This window comes from Xenopus laevis, chromosome 1S (assembly GCF_017654675.1).
Source record: "Xenopus laevis strain J_2021 chromosome 1S, Xenopus_laevis_v10.1, whole genome shotgun sequence".
Taxonomy (NCBI): Eukaryota; Metazoa; Chordata; class Amphibia; order Anura; family Pipidae; genus Xenopus; species Xenopus laevis.
The window spans coordinates 92363689-92385784 of NC_054372.1; the positions used below are offsets into that span (position 1 = coordinate 92363689).

Below are 22096 nucleotides of genomic sequence, written 5' to 3' on the forward strand. Positions count from 1 at the left end.
CATTGCTCTGTTCATTTTAAATGAGGCTGAAAATCATGAATGTTTTAATATACAGGGAAATTAAAAAATAAGGTAAAAATTTGTCCTATTAAAGTGACCTAATGGCAATGGCATTTTCAGTACTTGTAGACTGGGAACAGTGCAGGCCCTCACACACCCTACATAATCAAAGAGATGCTTGGTGCACAGGTAGAGGCTCAAAGTAGAGGCTCGGCCACCTCACAGCAACATACAGCAAGAAAGATCCGATGGCACACAGGTCTGCAAGAAATCTTCAAAAATTTATTTCGGGAAAAAAAAAACCTTTTGCTTGACAAAGGGGTTTTTTTCCCAGAAACGTTGCATTTCACTCCACTTATAAATACATTTTTGAAGATTTCTTGCCGACCTGTGTGCCATCGGATCTTTCTTGCTGTATTTGCAGTACTTGAACAGGTCACTTTCACTGACTTTATCAATAAAGCTCTCCCTGAAAGACACACTATTGCAACATTTGTTGTTTATTTTGGATTTACGTGGTTAGAAGGTTTTGATGGGAATGATTACAATACTGGGCAAAGAATAGGTTTCCATAAAATGTGTTTAATTTGTGCCACTACTAATGGAACCACTTTCACAAAAATGTAGCCATGGAGTGACATTGTTTTATATGTTTATGGATAAGGTTTATTACCTCTGCGTAATGGTTCACTTTACATGTTGTGCGGATTCACACAACTTACCAGCACCTAACAATTGGCACACTGACACTGGAAGTGATGCTATTCCCATCCACTGTGCTTGTGATTTACCAGTGCAGTACATGTTTCTTACAGGTGCAGGATATTTTAGTTGAATTCTGGGAGAAAAAGTGTTAGGAACAGTGGCATACCTTGAAAATGTGGCACCGCCACAAAAATAATCTTTGGAGGGCCTTGCATGTGCAGTCCCGCCTCCCCTGCCTCCCTCCCGGCTCACTCATTACCTGCTTGTCTCTATTTACTGTGGTTAAAGGAGAATTGAACCCTAAAAATGAATAGGTCTAAAATGGCATGTTTTATATACTGAACTTATTACACCAGCCTAAAGTTTCAGCTTCTCAATAGCAGCAAAGATCCAGGTCTTCAAACTTGTCATAGGGGGTCCCCATCTTGGAAAGTGTCTGCGACACTCACATGCTCAGTGGGCTCTGAGCCTCTGTTGAGAAGCTAAATTTAGGGGTCGTCGCAAATTATCAACCAGAAAATGAGGTTGGCCTGTAATAAAAGCTGATGCTACAGGGCTGATTATTAAATTCTGATGCTAGTTGCACTGGTTTCTGTGCTGCCATGTAGTAATTTATATTAATATTACTAATCAGCCTTATACTGTGACATTTCTATTCTATGTGTACTGTATATTTTGAGCGGTCCCTTAACTCAGTAACTGACAGCATCATGTGCAGTGAATTAGCAGAAAAGAAGATGGGGAGCTACTAGGGCATCTTTGGAGACACAGATCTTCCCTGCTACAGGGATTTGGTTGCCTGGGGCTGGGACAGAAGCCCAAAACATAATGTACAACATTTCTAGCTACTTCCTTAGTTTAACTTTCCTTGTCCTTTAAAGATGGGCCAAGGACAATGATACACCAGACCTCACTGTCCGAGGTTCCCCTGTTGCTTAAGCCCCTGCGACTGTGGAGTGATCTGTATGTATAGTTACACCACTGGTTAAGAAAACATAATCATTTCACACTTACTACTTCTACTTTGCACTTGCCTTAGTAAATGAACCCTCCCATGTTTTACTGAAAATGTATGTGAAAATGGTGTGGGCATCTTTCACAAAAAAGAAAACAGGATAAAGCTTATTTTTCCCATGCAAATACATTTTCTTGTTGTGTTTACTTTTATTTTTATTTAGCACCAATAATATTTTGAAGAGACGTACAACACAGGTAAAATATAGAATGCAGAATTTTATGCATGATAGAATAGGCCCAGAAAGTGAAAGGAAACATTATTCTCATTAGCTAACCTCTGCAAATGTGTGCATCCTCACTAAAATTCAGTGGAAAAACCTTTGTCACAGTAGTGGTTTTGATATCTCATTAGTCAATGGCCAGCCACTATATCCTATACTGAAGTTAGTGATGCATACAGCCAGGCCCAGATTTGCGGCAAGGCCGCATAGGCCCGGGCCTAGGGCGGCAAAAAAATAGGGGCGGCATGCCGCCCAGCCGCACTATGGGGACGTGTGCGTCCCAATTCAATTACAGCCGCTGCGCCGGCGAAAAAAACTGCAGTTTTGCAGTTTCAAAACTTTTAGAAAACTAAATTTTTAGATTTCAACAGTTTTACACTGTATCATCATGCTTTTGGCACTGTAGCCCTTAGTTGCTAAGCAGGTTGCCATACTGCTAAATTAGACTAATTTTGCTGCTATCATCTAATGCTAGTCCACACAGTTCTGTAGCTGGCCAGATTTGGTTGGGCAGTTTTACCAATTTAACCATACTGTTTGACCACCTGGACATGTAAAGTAATTAATTTGGAATTTAAAGTTCATCTGTGGATGCACCAGGTTGGCAAGTGCATGTCACATTGGCAGATGAGGTTGTGAAGAATTATCCTACAGTTACAAATTGGGCTGCTGTGCCACAGCAATAGAGGTAATAGGAAAGTAGCCACAAACATGTATGGCTCCTAATGTAAAATGGGTTGCATAGTTATCAGTGCCCTTTTTTGAAGAAAAAGTTTGTCAAAACCTAAATATGGATAATCTAAGACAAGATGGAGTGGAGGCACAAGGGATGGAAAGCACCCCTCCCCCCATGTTATTAACTCCAGAAGATCTCCTGCCATGAGGTGAGGCAACATGCCTGACAAGCAGCAGTACTGAATGAGGAAGAGCTAATAACCACCCACAGTGGAAGTTATATGGGCTTCCTATGAAAGGCATGGGAGATGTAACAAATAAGTAACTGAACCATTAAAGTGTTAAAGTGTTGCACGCTCACATAAGAAACACACTGCAGCCTTTTGCAATTGACAGTTATTTTTTTACTATCTAGAAAGAAGCTCTGGTGACAATTATCTATGTGTGATAATGAGAAACATTCTACACCTCTGCATTTATACCATGCCCCGGGATACTGACAGGGACTGTAAAACTTCTAAAGCTGGCCATAAACAGTACAATCCACTTCTCCAAATGATCCGATATTTGGCCAGCACAGCCACACACATGTTGGGCCACATCTGCCTGACCCAGCCATTCATCCCTTGGGCCAACAATCAGATAATGAGTAGAATGTATACAGTAACGTTAGAATTATCTACTGAAATGTCCATTAGGCCTAGATGACGTATGAATGACTACAAGTCCATACTACATGCCAGGATTTGTCAGTGAATGGGCTCCTTAAATGGTCTGAAATTTATATCAACGCTTTCTTCAAGATGCTTCGATTAGGGAATATTCCAGGGACTCTCTGGAATAAATCAAGATGCGAACCTCCCCCAATACCAAATCTGCAGGGAAACCACTATAGTAATGTGCAGAAAATATGCATGAACTGTCCTGGGTTGTATAGATTAATGAAAAAGCATTGGAACTAAGTTTTTCTGAGTTGGGACTTCCTGCATGCAATGCTTACAGCAGACTCACTCTTGCCTAGGGATTTTCAAGCTGTGCTTCTCCCAGTGCAGGCTTTTGAAGGTGAATGCTAAAAGTGGTGTCTGCAGATTGCTTTTACCTAATTAGCAGCTGGTGTGAGAGATATGTTGATATACTGTATTACTTACTGACACTATTAGAGTTCAGTTGCTTTATTTTTAAAATACATAGTTTTTCTCATTTATTTATTTTTAAAACTAACTCCTCTCAACTGTTTCCCCTGGTGTTTTTTCCAGAGAGTGAGCTTTTTGAAAATAGATACCTTGGTTGCCTTTGCTTTATGAAGGTAACAAACATAAATTATTCTGTCAAAATCTAGAAACTTTATTTCCAGACTATATTCCATCTTAAATTGTATTCTTGTTTCTGTATCAAGAAGATGTCTTAAACCAAAGGGTAATTCCACTGGAATGAATGGCAACTGAATATGCTTCTGATGTTTGCTGATGCCTCCATACTCCCCTAGTACAATAAATGGTTGAACCTGGGTTTTTTCTGCCCTCCAATTAACAGTGAACAATAACATAAATATAGTATTAAATTATAAGACCAGTTCTACCACAGTACACTTCTGTTTAAAACTTTAGTGTAGCAGGCAGAACAGGAATCATACATTTCAGACAATTATGAGATTGTGAAAAGATCCATAGAAAGCCTTTGAATTGTATTTGGAATGATTATGATCCATCAATTTAAAAAAGCTGCCAATGGGATATGTCTGCAAGCTCTTCTTTATATCCTGATTAAATCTCACCACCACTGTCATCACTAGCCATAATATAAATATTAGCAAGTTTGAGGTAATGGGTTGTCTACTCATTCCATTCAGCACAATCCTGCCACTCATTCATCACTCATCTCATCATATCACTGACACAAAGTCATCACTTCTTTATGTTTACATCGAGATATTATATTCCAAAAAACAACATAGGAACCCATTTGGTAATATAAATCAAACCTCAAAGTATGGGCACTATTTCAAAATATATGGAAAAATTAAGAGAAAAATTTTTTTAAGCATAGTGCACAAGTTCCAATTAGTTTTTTTTAGTGGGCTTTTAAGCCTTTGGCAAATGAAATAAAACGGGCAAATGGAATTCCTCTTAACAATTACCCCTCACAACCTAAAATGTATTTGCTTTATTTACAGTATACATTTTAAATGTAATGATATATACCCTGATATTCTGGCTTGGAAACAAGTTTTGGTTTCATAAAAACCATGTGTACTACCAAACAAAGCCTCATGTAGGCTGACAGACCACATAGGGGGCTACCAAATAGCCAATCACAGCACTTATTTTACACCACCCAGGAACATTTTTCATGCTTGTGTTGCTCCCCAGTTCTTTTTACATCTGAATGTTGCTCACAGGTAAAAGAGGTTGAAGACCCCCAATCTAAGGTCTGCAAAATCGTTGACATGCTGAGGCTGATATATAAGATTTCCCTAGCAGACAGTCAGCTATTATTTCATATCTTGGCTGTTAGTTTTATGTACTTCTTTCACCACTTCTAATTACATTACTCTTTTATTCACTGCACTCCTCTTACCTCTGCCTTCTCATTTTCACCCTTTTTACATTTCTCTTTCAATCTCTTTATTATTTTAAGTCACAAATAACAGGACAAGACACGATACTGTAGGTTACAGAATAATACTTGAATTAATCTTACAAAACAAAACAAAACAAAAAAAAAAAAAAAAAAAAAAAAAAAACAAAAAAGGGGGGAAGGGAACAGAGAAAGGTGAAATACCAAGTTAACGTGACGTTACCATATTCCCCTATCTAATAACGTGATATGGAGCCTAAGCAATTATTATGGGTATCATAACAAAGTGAACCACAACTTAAGAGGGTCATATATAACTGACCCATATCTATATTAAATGTGATAATAGAATAGAAAGTGAAAGTGAGAACTCGTGCCCAAGTGAAGGCCCGAAGAGGGCCCATGTTACTAACACCCGTGTCTCTAGGGTCTCTATGACCTTACTATTAAACTCTCGTTAATCATAGTGATCGAATCTCTATTAGTGCATAAAGAGGAGAAGAGAAATAAATAAACAAATACATAAAAAATAAAAATAAAGGAAAAAAAAAAAAAAAAAAAAGGGAGCCCCCAATACAGTACAGTCCAAAACTATACATTTCACCTCAACTGCTTGCATTTACACATGAACAAGTATTTTTATACTATTACAATGATAGAAGATTGTCTGGCATTCCCGATCCATACCTGTATTCAATCCAAGGATTCCATACTACTAGGAATTTCGAATGAGTATCCAGGAGGATGCTCATCATTTTCTCTTGGGACATAATCCAATCTATTCTGGATTTAACTGGCTCTATTGGAATTTGTTTTTGCTTCCATGCACTAGCTATCGTTCTTTTGGCTGACAGTAAGATAAATCCAAGTAGGCAAAACTGGGTATTAGTGAGGGCTTCCGGTTTTTTACCAAGGAGAGCCAACAATGGATCTTTAGGGATGGGAACCTCGAAGACTGAGTAGATCATGTTGAAGATCCTTATCCAGAATCTCCTAACCTGGGGACATGTCCACCAAGTGTGAATCATTGTACCTGGCTCCCCACAACCTCTAAAGCAATTAGGGTCTGCTGAATTGACAAATTTGGCTATACGAGTGGGGACTAAGTACCAGCGAAATAAAACTTTATAGTTTGTTTCTAGTAGGGATACATTATTAGATGACCTTTTAATTGAACTCCAAATCTGATCCCAATCTTCCAAGGATATTTCCCTTGATATATCCTCTTGCCAAGCTGACATATAGGGCAGCATTGAAGATGGAGAAGACCCAAAAAACTTGTTATATAGCATAGAAACCACTTTTTGTATTCTAGGGGATCGGGAGCACCAGTTTTCAAAAAATGTCTCCCTATTATCCACATCTTTTACCTGCCAATATGTTGAGACAAAGTGATGCAGTTGCTGTGCCCTGAATCTTTCTGTTAAAGGGACCGAAAACCTATCGATCAATTTCCGTAAAGACAGAGGTCCTGAGGAGTTACATAATTGCCCCACTGTTCTAATATCCCTATCTAACCACCACTTAAATCGGAATATTTGTAACCCCGGTGGGAACTGTGGGTTCTGGAACAAGGGAGCCAATAGACTTCCAGGAGTTTTCAGCTGAATATGTTTACCAACAGCACCCCAGAGTTTCAGAGTATGCTGTAAGCATCTGCTTGTCTGTTTAAATTTCCCCTCTGGTCGATTCCAAATAAGTGCAAGAGGGGACCAGGGTCCTGTGAATGCACCTTCCAGTGCCACCCAATGAGGACTATCTTCCCGAATATGTAAGGTAAGAATCTGTGCTAATTGGGCAGCCTGATAATAATAGGATAGCTTAGGAAAACCCAGCCCCCCTCCATCTTTAGGTTGAAATAATGTATTTTTATTGACTCTTGGTATTTTACTTGCCCACACAAACTTTAATACCTTGGATTCAAACTTCTTAAGATGTCCTGATGGGATTGGGATCGGTAAAGTCCTAAATAAGTATAACAATTTCGGCAGAAGTGTCATTTTTACAGAATTTATACGGCCTATCCATGAGATATGGTGGGAGCTCCATTTCTCCAGAAGAGAGGATAGGGCCTTAAAAAGTGGGGGATAATTGTATTTAAATAGGTGATCATATGATCTGGTCAATTTAATTCCTAATAGCGAAATATAATTAGGGTGCCAATGAAAGTCGAAATTTAGTTTAAGTAACTTTTCCATATCGTGAGGGAGATTAATATTTAAGACTTCAGTTTTGCTATGATTAATTTGTAACCCTGAAATTTTACCAAATCTATCTAGTAATCCATATAAATTTGGAAGTGACGTAAGGGGTTTAGAGATGGTAAGGGACAAATCGTCCGCGAAAAGACTAAGTTTGTGTTGGTGACCCATTACCTCAATGCCAGCAATATTTGGGTTGGAACGGACCGCTATAGCTAGTGGTTCAATTGCCAGGTTAAATAAAATTGGAGATAGGGGGCACCCCTGGCGAGTCCCCCTGTAGATCTGAAATGGATTAGAAACAGAGCCTGCTATATTGACCACAGCTGAAGGCCTATCGTATAACGCAGACACCCATGACAATAAATTTGATCCAAACCCCCATTTTCTGAGGACGTAATAGAGATATTCCCACAATAAAGAATCGAAGGCCTTACGTATGTCCAATTTAAGGATCATAGATTTAATCCCTTTAGAAACAGCATATTGTGTAAGCAGGATTAAACGTCTAATAGCGTCTGAGGCCTGGCGCCCCGGAACAAACCCCACTTGATCCTTATTTATTATAGACGGGAAAAATGTATTAATCCGTGTTGCTATAATTTTCCCTAAGATCTTAATGTCTGTATTTAAGACCGAAATCGGTCTATAGTTTTTACAGTCGTATAAGTCTGAATCCGGCTTAGGTATGGCCGAGATTTTAGCTTGCACAGATTCCCGTCGAAATCGTTGTCCCTCTCTCAGGCCATTGAACATGTCAGTTAGATATGGAATTAATTCAACTGAGAATTTTTATAGTACATATTGGTAAAGCCGTCGATACCTGGGGCTGTATTAGATTTGAGCTGCTTAATCGCCAATGCTACTTCTTCCACCGTTATACTTTCCTCAATCAATGAGGATTGCTCAGGGGAAAGTTGAGGTAGCTCAAGATCTTTAAAAAATGTGGGTATTGCCCCGGGTCCAGACGGGGCCGGGCAGGCATATAATTTCTGATAGAACTGCTCGAATGTCTCAGCTATCTTCCGTGGGTTCCCTGATATAGGGCCTTGGGCAGTCTTAATTCTATGAATCGGGGATGGATTGTCCCTCTCGTTTAATTTCCGAGCCAGCATCCTGCCTGGCTTATCTAGGGAACTGTATAATTTATGTTTAGCCCATCTCAAGGTTTTCTCTGCCCTAGAGGTTAAGAGAAGATCTAGATCCCTTTGGGCTTGTTGCACCTGGGATAAGAGGGCCTCTGTAGGTTTACTTATATACAGTTCTGATAACCTATCAAGTTCTTTAACCAACACATTGACCGCTTTGTCCCTTGTTTTTTTCCTTTGGGAACCTATCTTGATAAATACCCCCCTAATTACTGGTTTTGGGCTTCCCATAATGTTGTTTCAGTTGCCACAGAGGAAGCATTTTCAAGAAAATACCTATCTAAGTTCTCCCTTATCTCTGTCACGACCTCGGGGTAGCTCAAGAGAGACTCATTGAGTCGCCATTGCCGGCCCGGAGCGGTGACAGAACCAAGGGACAGACCTATCAATACCGGGCAGTGATCAGACCACCCAATATTAATCATTTTAGCTGATTGGAGTGATGTAACTATAGGAGAGGTAATTAAAATGTGATCTATTCTAGTAGAGACCTTATGAGGGGCAGAGTAATGGGAAAATTGACGGGTTCCCGGATTAATTTCTCTCCAAGCATCCACAAGTCCTGACAAATTTAGGAGATTCTTAAATTCTACAACCTGCTTATTTGTAGTCCCGGTATTTCCCCTATCAATAAGAGATAAATGGTCTAGGTGTGTGTTCCAGACCATATTAGAATCACCACATAAAATCATCTGGGCAACCTGATTTTGCTTACAAGAGTCAAACAGCTTGGTTAAAAACCCCAACTGGTGTAAATTGGGAGCATAATAAGACACTATAGTAAGAGGGGAGTCGCCAATGTGGACATTAGCTATGATGTATCTTCCCTCGGGGTCCGTGATAACCTTGTCTATCACAATTGATAGGCTAGCATGGAAACATATAGCGACCCCTTTAGTTTTTGTAGTACTAGTTGCTAATAAGACTCTGGGGTATCTTTTATGAAAATATTTAGGGTGGGAAGAATGCGAGAAGTGGGTCTCCTGTAAACAGACAATGTCAGCTTTCAAAGCTGCATATTGGACAAAAGCCTTGGTTCTTTTAACCGGTGAATTAAACCCCTGCACATTGTGACTGAGTATCTTAATTGACATTATTATGTATAACGGTATACAGTTTACACTTTTTTACGGGCCAAGACAGGCATCTAAGTATCAAACCATTTAGGGCAATGCCAGACAATCCCAATACAACGAACATACTATACATTTCCTTTTTTGAAGTTGGACCTGCAAGTTAAGGCATACAAAAAACAAGAAAAAAAAAAAAAAACCCACACAAAAAGGGAAAAAAAAAAAAATAAGGGAACAATATAAACCATACATACATCCAGCTTATAGATAGCTCTACCACAAATACTTTATAATAATCCCAAGAATCTAGTGGAGGAGAGGATTGGGACTTCAACCTAACTCTAGAGAAGCCCCACCCAACTAACCCTCCTGGCAGGGGGGAAAGCCCCAAGTATCGAGAGCTTTTGATGGCTACTTATTTCGCGACATATTGTACCCCTTGAACAGATCGAGGACAATGGTTCCTTCACATAATATCCATTTCCATGCCTGTAACCTCCAAGCCAGTCAATTGCAGTAGAAGCTCTGGAGTATAATAAAACATAGAGAGGAGGGGAGAGGAGAGAAAAAAAAAAAAAAAAGGAGGGGAACCCCCCCGCCTTCCCCCCTCTCTCTTAAACATAAGCCTTTATCAAAGGATATCCAGGATCAATTCTTAACAAATAGATGGGCCTAAATCCCAGGTTTTAGTAAAAGTTAGGGCCCATACATAGCTTTTATTACTAGAATAGAGCATAATACTATACAGGCCCTTTTACTCTTTCCCACATTGGTAAAATCTTCCGTGAAGCCTTAGAGGTTTTCGGGATCTCTTTCAATGAGGCATCATCTAGACCCAGTTTTATAAGTAAGTCGCGGCCCTCTTCTGGCGATGAAGCTGAATATTGCTTATTATTGTAGGTAAGCATCAAACGGAACGGAAATAGCCAACGGTATAGAATTTTACGTTGTTGTAGAATTCTTGTAATCGGGCCCATATTCCTTCTCCTCTGTAGCGTTGTGGGAGACAAGTCGGCGTAAAGCTGAAAGGGGAATGTTTGGTAGATCCCCTTTTTACATTTCTATTGCTGTTTTCTTACATCACCTTTTTTTTTTCACTCCAGTATCAACTTTCATATTACTCAGTACGGAAAAGTAATTATGAAAAAGTGCTATACAAAAAAATCCATCTAATCTATTTTTGCGCTTTGCTGCATATTACTTTGTCTGCTTTATACTTTGTTAAAAACTATAATTGCAGTAAATCATAGGGCATGCAGAGGAAAAGCAGCGGTACTTTGTATCTGTTAATACACACACATACACACACACTCCTTGTTGCCTTTTTGGCACAGCACCAGTTAAAAGGAAGTCAGCATTTCAGAGTTGTGCCCTGTGGGCATTTCAGCACCATGGACAGCAGCCAGATTTAATCCCTTGTGGTCACCAGAGGTCACAATAGTTCAGTGGATCAATGGGTTTGTTGTCATGTATCTCGTGTTACTCTGATGTATGGGATATTGTTCCTTCACTAGGAGGGACCAGGCTTGATGCGTCACACCCACTGCTGGGGGCATTCTTTAACTTGGATGTACTATTAGCAAAATGGAATTATACTTGTGACGGGATGTTACCTGCAATCACTGCTGGCTGTTAAAGGTATTTTGTTGCATTGTCAATATGCCACTTTTTCTGACAGCAGCTGGTGTCTCTTTTCCTTTCAACAGAAGTCTTTTGTCCCTTTTTTAAATGTTATATCTGTCTGGTGACATTAACCCTGCCCTTTCCACCAGCAAGCTAAGAGCTGATTCAGAGACTGTTTCCAAGAATCACTTTACTGTCTCACTGTCCCTGGCACTTCTCTCCTAAGTGGCTGCTCCTACTTATCATCTCTCAGTCCATGTATTTGTTTTATTTGCTCTGCTCCTTCTTTTCACTTTAGCATTCCTCCTTTATTAAAAAATAATTATGAATAACAGTATCCATAATAGTAGCTACGGTAAGATTCTACTACCCCAAATATATGTGGTAGCTAAAACATTCACTCGTGCTACTATTCACATTTAAGACCATGTTAAAATCTTGTAGAATAAAGCTATTCTACTCATGCCATAGACATGCCAACTGAAGTGGCAAACAGTACTTATGAAACAGCTGTAAAACCTGTTCTTTCTACTCAGATTTCTTCACATACATTCAACTATTTATTCTCAACATTTATAAGGGGTGTATTTTTTAAAGAGCAAATCTGAAGTTACTTTTCTTTTTTTTTTGTTTTGTGGATTTTGTCTGACTTACAGTTCTCTACCAAAATTAACATTGTTTTTTATCCTATTTATAAAGCATTGGTAATAATATATATATATACAGTAAATGACTTTTCTACCAACATTTCAAAGGTATTTCTTGCCAGCCCAGACCTGGCAAAATGCTTGGAATATTTTGCTATGGGATGGTTCGATATTAGGGGTGCACAGTAGGCAAAATACATTTTCCCACACCTTTGAAAATATGTTTCTTTAAAAACAACAAGATACTTATTTTACCATTTGATAAACATACTATTATATATGACAGCACAAAGAGTGAGAAGCAGAATTGTTTTGTTTCTAGGTATAAATCTGTACTTTTTTAGTGTACATTTCCTCAAACTTTTAAATATTTCCTTTGTGTTGTTTATTAATCTTAGCCCTGTCACCTTAAATATTTCATTACTTTCATGTCACCGTCTTCACTTACGCCCCTTTTAAATACATTACCGGTCTCTTTAAACTTTGTCTGCAGTTCCATTGCATTCAACTTCTACATATCACTGTCTTTTTCTTTCTTACTTTTTCTTGTTTACTCCTCACCATCCATGATCTGAATATCTTTCTACACTTACCTATCATCAAAAATGTATTTTGTCTACTGTCCCATAAATCTATATATTTTTTTCTTGTCTCTTATAATCCTCTCTCTTACTTCCTAACCCTCTCTTCGCCCATCTTCTCACGCATAGCTCTCCTAGAATCCTCAGGACCTATGCCAACCACGAGGTGCACATAACAGATTTTCATGGCAGGGGGAGGGAAAAGAAGTGGATGGATGAAGTCCCAGAAACCTTTTAGTGCTGCTGGAATGATATTGGAAAGAAATCTGTATGTTGTAAATAGACAGCAAGGGGGCTCTGAAGAATTTCTGTTTTTAGACTAGTGTCTTTTCAGAGAGGTTATTCTGTTTCACATCTACACTCGTAAATTATGTGTCCCCAATTATACTTCTCTGTCAGCACCTGTTTTATTTTAGTGAACACATTGACCAGGTTGTTGTCCTCCGCGCCTCCCTCCCATTCTGCACACTGGTATTTCTACTGATTGAAAATGTTTAGTCCTTTTTTCTTTTGACTATTTCATTATGCCACACTCCAGTTCTTATATTTTTTCTTTTGCTGCTTACTGTTATAATTTTCAAAAAGTAATAGTCAGAAATGGTCACAGACTTCTACTGCACAACTATAAAAAGTAGTTCAAGTGTTTTGTCTTTAGCTGTCTTTTGCATTTCTATATTATGAATGCCTGTTAAGCTATGATCCTTTGGAATACTATGTACAGTGCCTAAAGTAGTATTCCTTAGTGTCAGTGTGCATGAAACACATATCAGCACATGGTAGATTTACTTCCTGCTCCCTACACTGCTGGTTATAAAACCCTGAGGCAGCAGACTATAGCTTACCCTCCCTCCTTTAGCCCAAGCACAATTATTTATGACTGGACTTTTTTGATGACTTTTCTTACATCAAATCCCTGCTTTGTCTGGTAAGAACTAACTGTTGGGTGGGAAAGGGAGCTGGGGAATAATAGGATGTCTGAAAAACACTGCAGTGCCATTTCAGTTATTCTCTGATGTACAAAAACATAAGCTTTGCACATAAGCTTTGCATCTGTAATAAGAAACTGAGGTGTGAATTGTATCAGTGTACAAGGCAATTGCCAACATAATACAGTTTATACAGGAATGTAATAACAGTTGCAATGTGATATTCTTCATTGGCCAGCTATAATATTGTTAATGAGCAATATAAATAAAACATATGCTAAAATATATTCTGCCTATTTTTAAAATTGAAAAAAAATGGAAAAAGATATATATTTTTATTATAAAGCAAAGTAATGGAGCATTATTTTGCATTATTAAACCGGAGGGATCAGTAAAGCTTTCCTTATCTGACAGTACTGGAAATGTGCAGAGATGGCAGTATCAAATGCAGATGCATCAAATCCATGATTTTTGAATTCAGATGAAATCCAAATACTTCCCCCAAAACTCATCCAACTACTGAAAAATGTAAATTTCTGGCTTCTCTAAGAAAAAATAAACTGTTGTCTTCAGTTTCCTGCAGTAGTGAAATAAAAAAAAACTAAGATCTGGATTCAGTTAGGACAAATACAAATTATTAAGCCAAAACAACATTGTGCAAATGATTCTGGTTACACAATGAGCTCTGAGCAGCTATAAACAGGGCAGATGAAAGACACGCACCTGGAAGGCCCTGAAGCCCTACATTGCATCACAACTGTATTTATTAAAGGTACAACATACTAAACTGAAACTGGTGAAAAAAGAGATTAGAAAGCAACATACATTAGTTTCAACATCTGTAATACTAGCAGATAGTAACTCTTAAGTAACAGAAAAATAGTGTATTACATGTTCATAAACATATGTAAAAAGAGGGATATTGGGAAATCATATAATCCTTTATAATCCTCTGTTTTATACTTTGTCAAATAAAATACAGATATGGGATACCATATTAAGAAACCCATTATTATTAAAAAAAAGCTCAAAGGCTCAAAGGCAATTAAGAATAAAATACTACCTTGTACTTGATTGTAACTAAGCTATATAAATCCATATTGGTGGCAAAACAATGTTATTTGGTTTATTTAATGATTACATTTTTTTAGCAGGCTTAAAGGAACAGTAACACCAAAAAAGTGTTTTAAAGTTATGAAAATATCATGTACTGTTGCCCTGCACTGGTAAAACTGATCTGTTTGCTTCAGAAACACTACTATTCATATAAACAAGCTGCTGGGGAGCAATGGCAGAAATTGAAAAATGGCTATATGGCACAGGATAACTAATGGATAGAAGATAACACTATTAGACAGACAGAGCTTATTTGCTATCTGATGTGTAACCTGCACCTTTTCTCCTTTGAATGGCTGCCCCCATTGCTACACAGCAGCTTATTTATATAAACAATAGTAGTGTTTCTTAAGCAAACACAGCCGTTTTACCAGTGCAGGGCAACACTGCATTATGTTTTCATTACTTTAAAACACTTTTATTTTTTGACGTTACTGTTCCTTTAAGGTATTTCTTGTCTGGAAAACCAATGGGCCCAAGCATTCTAGATAATAGATCCTATACCTGTACTAAATCAAACCTTTTGGAAAAAGGGGGTGGATCAATTTTTTAAGCTACCCTTGGCTACAAACTGCACTCTTCAATGCAGACTTCTAATCAGGATGTTATCATCACATGTTTGATATCATAAAAGAATAGCAACATGCTGTAGTAAGAAACAATGAAAAAAGGCTTATCTCAATAACTTCCACCAGGCACAATAACTGTTCCATTTGCCTAATTGCATACAGCCATGCTATTAGCCTGGCTAGGGTTTCTTGTTCGCCAAGCAGATGCTCAAATGAGAAACAAGGCATTCTAAAGAATATTACTTGCAAGACCTTACTTTCATTCAGCCAAGTAAGCAATAGGTGATGTCCAAATAGTGTAAACTGCCACACTTGTGTGCTTGTTTGCACATCCACACTGCTGAGAAACAGGAATAAATGCTGAAACCACCAGTTATATAAGTTGGAGTGAATGAAGTATTTGGTTCTCTATTTATAACTGGAGTTTAGTAACCAAAATAATATTTGTTAGTCATAAATCATTCCCCAGATCTGCCTCTCTTCAGGGGAAGGTACGAGGGGTAATTGCATGGGTGGGTCTGAATAAGCATGTGCTATCACACACAATTCTCTGTACATATCACAGTGTGTTATGTGCACTTGGATCAAAATACTTAATTATCATCCTTAATTATTTTTCAGTTATTCCTCTTATAGACATATTGTGTATATAGTGGGATCACATTTCCATTATTTACTGATTTTTGTAACTGCTTCCATTATGTTCACATAACAGTGTTGCAAAAGCTTGAAATAATCCATCTTTTATTTATTCATCTTTTGCAGCGTCTCAATGCCTTGATTGTCCTTAAGATGAAGGTATGGAAGAGGGCAGCTACTGTTTTGATTCTCCTCTGTGCTGTGTTGTCCCTTTTGGTCTATGGCGAAGTCTTCTACAGGAGATGGACATTCAATTCGGCCTCCTTCTCCTCACGGTTGGCCATGCGCTCAACTTTAAATGGCCAAAGAAGATTCCCTCGAGGCCTGGAGCGCAAACAGCCAATGATTTCTCAATGTAAGAGGGTATACTTTCTCCAGATGACTTCTTCTATGGTCATATAAATTTGAGTCCAGAACAGGTGCAAGTGTTTGTTAAGGAATGGAATTTGTCAGGAAAGAAGGAAAATGCTTTTAATGCTTGGATGATGCTTGTGCAATTTGTTTCCTTGTTTCTTCCATCATCATCTATACACAAAATTATATTACAGTACCAAACTGTTTCATGAGTAATGTTCATGTTACTGCTTTTTTGGTCCCTACCTGGTGGTTTTAATTTAGAGGCTTTGGGAATGTTCTCCTGCATTGCAGGAAGCAGTATTCCTTTGATCAACAGCTCATACCCATTTCACTGGCGCACAGACTCTTAACTCCTTCCTAGCCAGAAAAGCCTGCAAACCATTACCATAAACGTTTCACATATGTAGCAGTCTCCCTTCCAACTAAAAATAAAACCACAATGTAAGTGTTAAATGCTTCACACGAAAACAAGAAATCCCTCAGTCATTTTCTTCCCACATTACTTTACAATCTGATTTAATTTTACACCTGGGAGTTGAAAATGAAAGCCAATCATTTTAATGAAGTGGATCTGCACATTTCCTGGATAATAACCTCAGCAATTCAGCTGAAGGAAAATTACATAATATTTCTAGGATCGACATGTCAAGGTGTTTCATTGACAACAGGAGTGAAAGTATGATGCAAGTGGATCAATTGTTGCAATAGAGAAATAGGAGACTTTATAGAGAAGGATCAGATGGCACAATAAAAGAGGTAATATAGAGCAATGGGATAAATTTAACTGTCTGTGTGTATTTAAAAATCTTTTCATATACATTGGCTTTCTGAAGCAACATGTGACAACGTAGCCTTACCGAAAGTAATAGTAGAGAGGGATGAGCATGTTTGCAATCCATTTGCTGCCGCTTCATAAAGCAAATGAAAGAATTTAAACAAGGGATTATATTTATATAAACTGGCGATAAATAATTGAATGAAGTGTGCTTGAAATGGGTCACTTAAATAAACAGAATAAAGTGCTTGAATAAAGGTTGAGGAATTAGTGGAAAGTCTGTAGGAAAAGCAGAAGGTGCTAGGCAATGTCTTGCAGCATATTTGACATTTGCACAGGTGAATCATTGTGTGGTTTTATCCTTTTCTGACAGATCCGCCTGTACTTTTATGCAGCAATATTAAAAACTAATATTAGGTAATAGCAGGAAATTGCTGATTTGTAAAATATCACTCAACACTTAAAATTATTTATGCACTTCTCTGTCCCAGACACAGCTCTTTTCGAAAGCTACACACAAGCCGAGATTCGGGAGCTTGTTTCTACTTTGGTAGAAAGGTACAGCCAGTCTGCACACTCTGGAGACGACCCAAAAAATGGTGCCAGGATGAAGAGGGCCCGAGTACGCAAACAACCTTGCACCCTCAAGGAACTAGAGGTGAGCGTAAGCGAACTTGGCTTGGGCTACATATCCGACGAAACTGTCTTGTTCCGTTATTGCAGTGGTACCTGCGAAGCCGCTGTGCGCAATTACGACCTTTCTTTGCAAAGCATACGAGGCAAGAAGAAGATAAAAAAAGACAAGGTCAGAGCCCGACCTTGCTGCAGGCCAACAGAGTACGAGGACGATGTGTCTTTTCTGGACTCCAAAAACCATTACCATACCATCAAAGAGGTCTCTGCAAAGGACTGTGGCTGTGTTTGATGAAAATGTAGGGTGGAGAACCAGAAGTAACTAGCCTAACAGTAAGGTGACCTCCCTATAGAGAGCCAGTGTTCTCTCCCTGGAGCCAGTATGCCCAATGGGAACAAAAGGTCACAAAGTAGTATTAATTGTCTACCTCACTCAAACCTTTCAAATGGAAATCAGCTTTGTGACACAAAAGCAAAGAAGGACTAAGTAAACAAGATTATGGAATTGCACAATATTATGGCACCCACAGAAAAAGAGGTCAGCATCTCTCTGAGCATTTCTGCTGTTGATATGAAGGATCTGGTATTAGGGTGGAAATACCAAGCTACAAATAAAAAAAATTAACTTTTTAAAAACAAATATCACAATATATTTAAGAATGCTCACTGCTCATGTGTTTTCAACTATTTTATATAACAGTGACCAAGCTGAAATGAGATGTAGAGTTTCACATCAGCAAGACATCACCATTCAGTAGACCAAATCTATAGTACGAGAGTGTAGTAAACAATCAAGATTAATATGAGGTATCAGAAGACCATTGCATCTAGCTTTGTCATTTCCCTACCAGAAAGGATGTAGGTAACTACACTGAGCAGATAACATAGTGATTGCGACTTTGGTGCCAAAAGCCTCATATTCCACAAGTGAAGTTGACTTTTTCCATTTGTGCTGACCTTTACCTGAGACTGTAAAGACCACTGGTTATCAACTTTATTTAACTGTATACATATATGTATGTCTGTCAGAATCAAGGAGTACTTATACTATACTGTATGTTTGTGTATGGGGGCATGAGTATTTTCAAGCTCTTTAATAATAATCTGTATAGCAGCAGTGGGAAGTTAGTAGTTAGACAAAGTGCTGCCATTGGTAATTAAAACACGCTATAGTCACACATTCCACAAAATACTAGTATTAGTTTAAAAACTGATTAATACAGGAAACAAGTACATCTGTTGGGGATATGCAGAAAGTCCTGTTTTATAAATGTTGCTTTATTGCTAAAATAATACTGCATTCAGAGCTGCACTTTGAGGGGAAAATGGGGGTACAGCAGTCAGGGATCCCATGATAGAAAAGCACAATTTATGGGACATGAAAGTGTGGGGCTTGTGGGTAAATGGGTGAGCTTTGTGGACATTGTTGGCAGGGCTTTGAAATGATTGGGGAATGGCCAAGGAACTTGCTGTTAGCTTGTACCACAGCCCCATCCCACATAAAATTGATTTTAGTTACTAGCCCTTACAACTAAATGCTTTTATGGTCCCACAACTTATATAATTTGATATATAGTTTGTCTTGTAAACATATTTTGAAAAAACAATCAATCAGGACCCCAATGGGCTTTCTGTACAACTGGGTGACTCAGCAGTCACAAGCTGCTACTGCCCAGTAGTAGACACTTTATAGAATAATGAAATGCAGTTATGTTCTCCTGCAAGGGGCAGTATACATTGACAGGACAATAATCCATCGCTGCATCAGTCTGTGCCGATTAGTGATGGGCGAATCTGTGCGAATTCATGAAACACATTGAAGTCAATGGGCGTCAAAATAATTTTCATGCGCGTCAATGTTGACATGCGGATTTTTCGAATTTGACAGTTTCACAAATTAATTCGCAATTTGCAGCGAAACGTGGAAATTTTAATATATTTTTGCCATAATCTTCTGCCAAAATGTCAGATCATTCAACATCTGAAAATTAGCCCTCCTTAGTCAGCTTGTCATGATCTATTGCTTATATGGATAGACCACCCCCTAGTGGTGTTTGTGTCAGTGCAGGATCTTTTCATCTCCAAAATCAACATTTTCAAATATAGTTTAGGAGCTTGAGCAATAGAAAGTTTCAATTACATGCCTATGATACCAAGGAGCTCACTTTATATGAAATCAAGCTTTACTACATAAAATCTGGATATCATTCAAATGAGATTTGAGCACCACTTATTTATAGAAGAGTGAATCACCACTATTACTGATTGAATCCAAGCTGCGGCAAGCAGACAGATCAGAGAGAGAAGTAGTAAAAAGGAGCAGGCAGTGACTAAAACAGTCTACAAAGGTTGGGCAGCAGTATGTCTCTCTTGCATACATTCATTTCCCTATGACATTTCTATATTATTTGTAGGGAATTAACTTATTAAAAGGAAACCTTACAGCAGAGCAATCTCTCCAGGCTGTTTTTCATTCCTTGCTGCCTGCCCCTTTCCTATGTCTCTACATATATCTAAGCCAGGGTAAACAAACAGCTCAGCATATGGAAATTAAGTTGATTCAGCTTTTGTTGTAGCTAAGAAAGTCTGATTTACCACATGACATTTTGTCAGGGAATTCTAGGATCAACATCTTGCTCGAAATGTTTACAAAAACTACAACCACATGAAAAATAAATGCATTAAAACTGCAGTTTTGGCAGGGTGCATGAGTCTGACATTATCAAGTCCAGAATCATTCAGTTTTTACTGCATATTATTATACTCTACTTATACCATGTTGCATTTGCATGTAGGCTGGCAATGCCATCTCTGATAGGTGCAAATATAGAAGCCTGTGTCATATCATCCATTCATTCCCAAATATTAAATAACCATTCACTTGTTATATAACAATAACACACTGTGTGGTAACCATCTTTTCTTGCATTAGCGTAATTGAAATATATAAATATATACATAAATATATTAAAAGTTTTGCTAAAGCCAACAAAAGATATGTTTATTTTATTTCCATTGTTATTTAAACCTGTTTTAAGATTTTGTTTGCTTTGTAAAAATGTATTTATTCCTTTTTATTCATCAAAGTTTTATTTGTACCATGTTATTTTGTATAAAAAAAGTCAAGAAATCATAAATAAATATTTTCAAACGAAAATGGCACATGTTTATGTAATATTGCCAGATTACATTGTTGGAATCAGATATGCCTGTGTAAAAAATACATTTCTTTTTGGAAGCTCATATACTGAGCTCATATAATCATATACATCTTTTTTTACATAAGCCCAACTGATTCATTTTAAAAAATCAGGGTGTATTTTCTCTTTAAGATACTCCTGTACCCTAACCAACTAATGGCTGCAAATCTACTTTCTTCATAATTACTGTTATAGACTCCTGCATTATACTGGGAAATAAGCAAATTATTTTCTTTGCAGTATGGAACAGTTTACAAACACATCTATAACTTTGCACTGACAGTTATAAAATTAAAATATGATCTCTATGACATTTACAATTCACAAATTTAGGGCATTAAGATATGCCCTTTATCCAAGGGAACACAGAAAAACTATATTTACTGTTAGACCCTTGTTATCACTCCTTTTTGCTTTCGAAAAACATAATTTTCTGCTACTTATATCTTGTGTGGGTAACACACTGCACCTTTTCTCATGAAAGTTTTCATTAGTGGGGTAGCACCAAGGACAGGGGTTCCAAAATGGAAACAATTATTTCATCATATTTACTGCCATCCTGACTATAATGCTATTACACAGGACATGTTAATTTAGTCTGTTCATCTGTTTAGTTTAGTACATAGCTATCAATGTCTACTAGCATGGTTGGGCTGGATCAGTGGAAAAACCCAGATGGGCCCCGACGACCCAGATGCGAGCAGGAGGCAGGGGCCCTAAAGGGGGAAGGGGCCAATGGGGTCGCACAAATCAGTCTGACCCTGTCTACTAGGAGCTATTTAGGGGGTGGTAACAGTACAAGAGACTACTGCACTGCTTGATTCTAATTTACTTTACCTGTTTTACCTAATTTACTTTATTACACCAAATGTGTATTTTAAATGTATTTATGCAGTTAGGATACACTCAATCCATAATTTGGAATAGCAAATAGCAAACAGAATCCAACCCCTTATTTTCATTTTAACAGAATAGAAATTGTCACATTCAATAGTCCAGCACTTTAATGTCACATGACTTTTAGAAAGTTTTCTGGAATCTAAAAAGTTTACAGAATTTTAATATATGCCTTTTGTCTCTACCAACTAAGCAGCTAAGCCTCTGCATGCATGACATAAATGTGGTAAATATTTGCTTATTGCCTGGATAGTGTACCCACTGAGAACCCTATGCAATGCCTACATCTCTGACCTTATAATAGGAATAGGGTTCATATGTGCAGCCAGATGCACAAGGTGCTTAATGCAGGACAAATAACCACACAGACAGTGGTGTGTGGCCCTGTTCTTGAAACAAAAATCAAAAAGAGAAAGGAAGAGAAATAAGGTGGTCTCTTACCAAGGGTTTGCCAAACATTTTTTTGCAATATGTGGAAAATTTGAATATAGGAAGAGACTTACATATGTCCTAATA

At 37.9% G+C, this 22096-nt stretch overlaps 1 protein-coding gene across 2 annotated transcripts in view; it reads left to right on the top strand.

Annotated features, from left to right (window-relative positions):
* Positions 1–20572, top strand: part of LOC108706858 (neurturin) — a 79315-nt gene extending 58743 nt beyond the window's left edge. For both annotated transcript variants that reach the window (XM_041579916.1, XM_018243626.2), the window contains 2 exons: positions 15845–16073; positions 17342–20572. In XM_041579916.1, coding sequence (XP_041435850.1) covers positions 15872–16073; positions 17342–17775 — 636 coding nt within the window. In that variant the 5' untranslated portion in view covers positions 15845–15871 and the 3' untranslated portion in view covers positions 17776–20572. The remainder of the gene's footprint in view (positions 1–15844; positions 16074–17341) is intronic.
* Positions 20573–22096: the final 1524 nt, after the last annotated feature.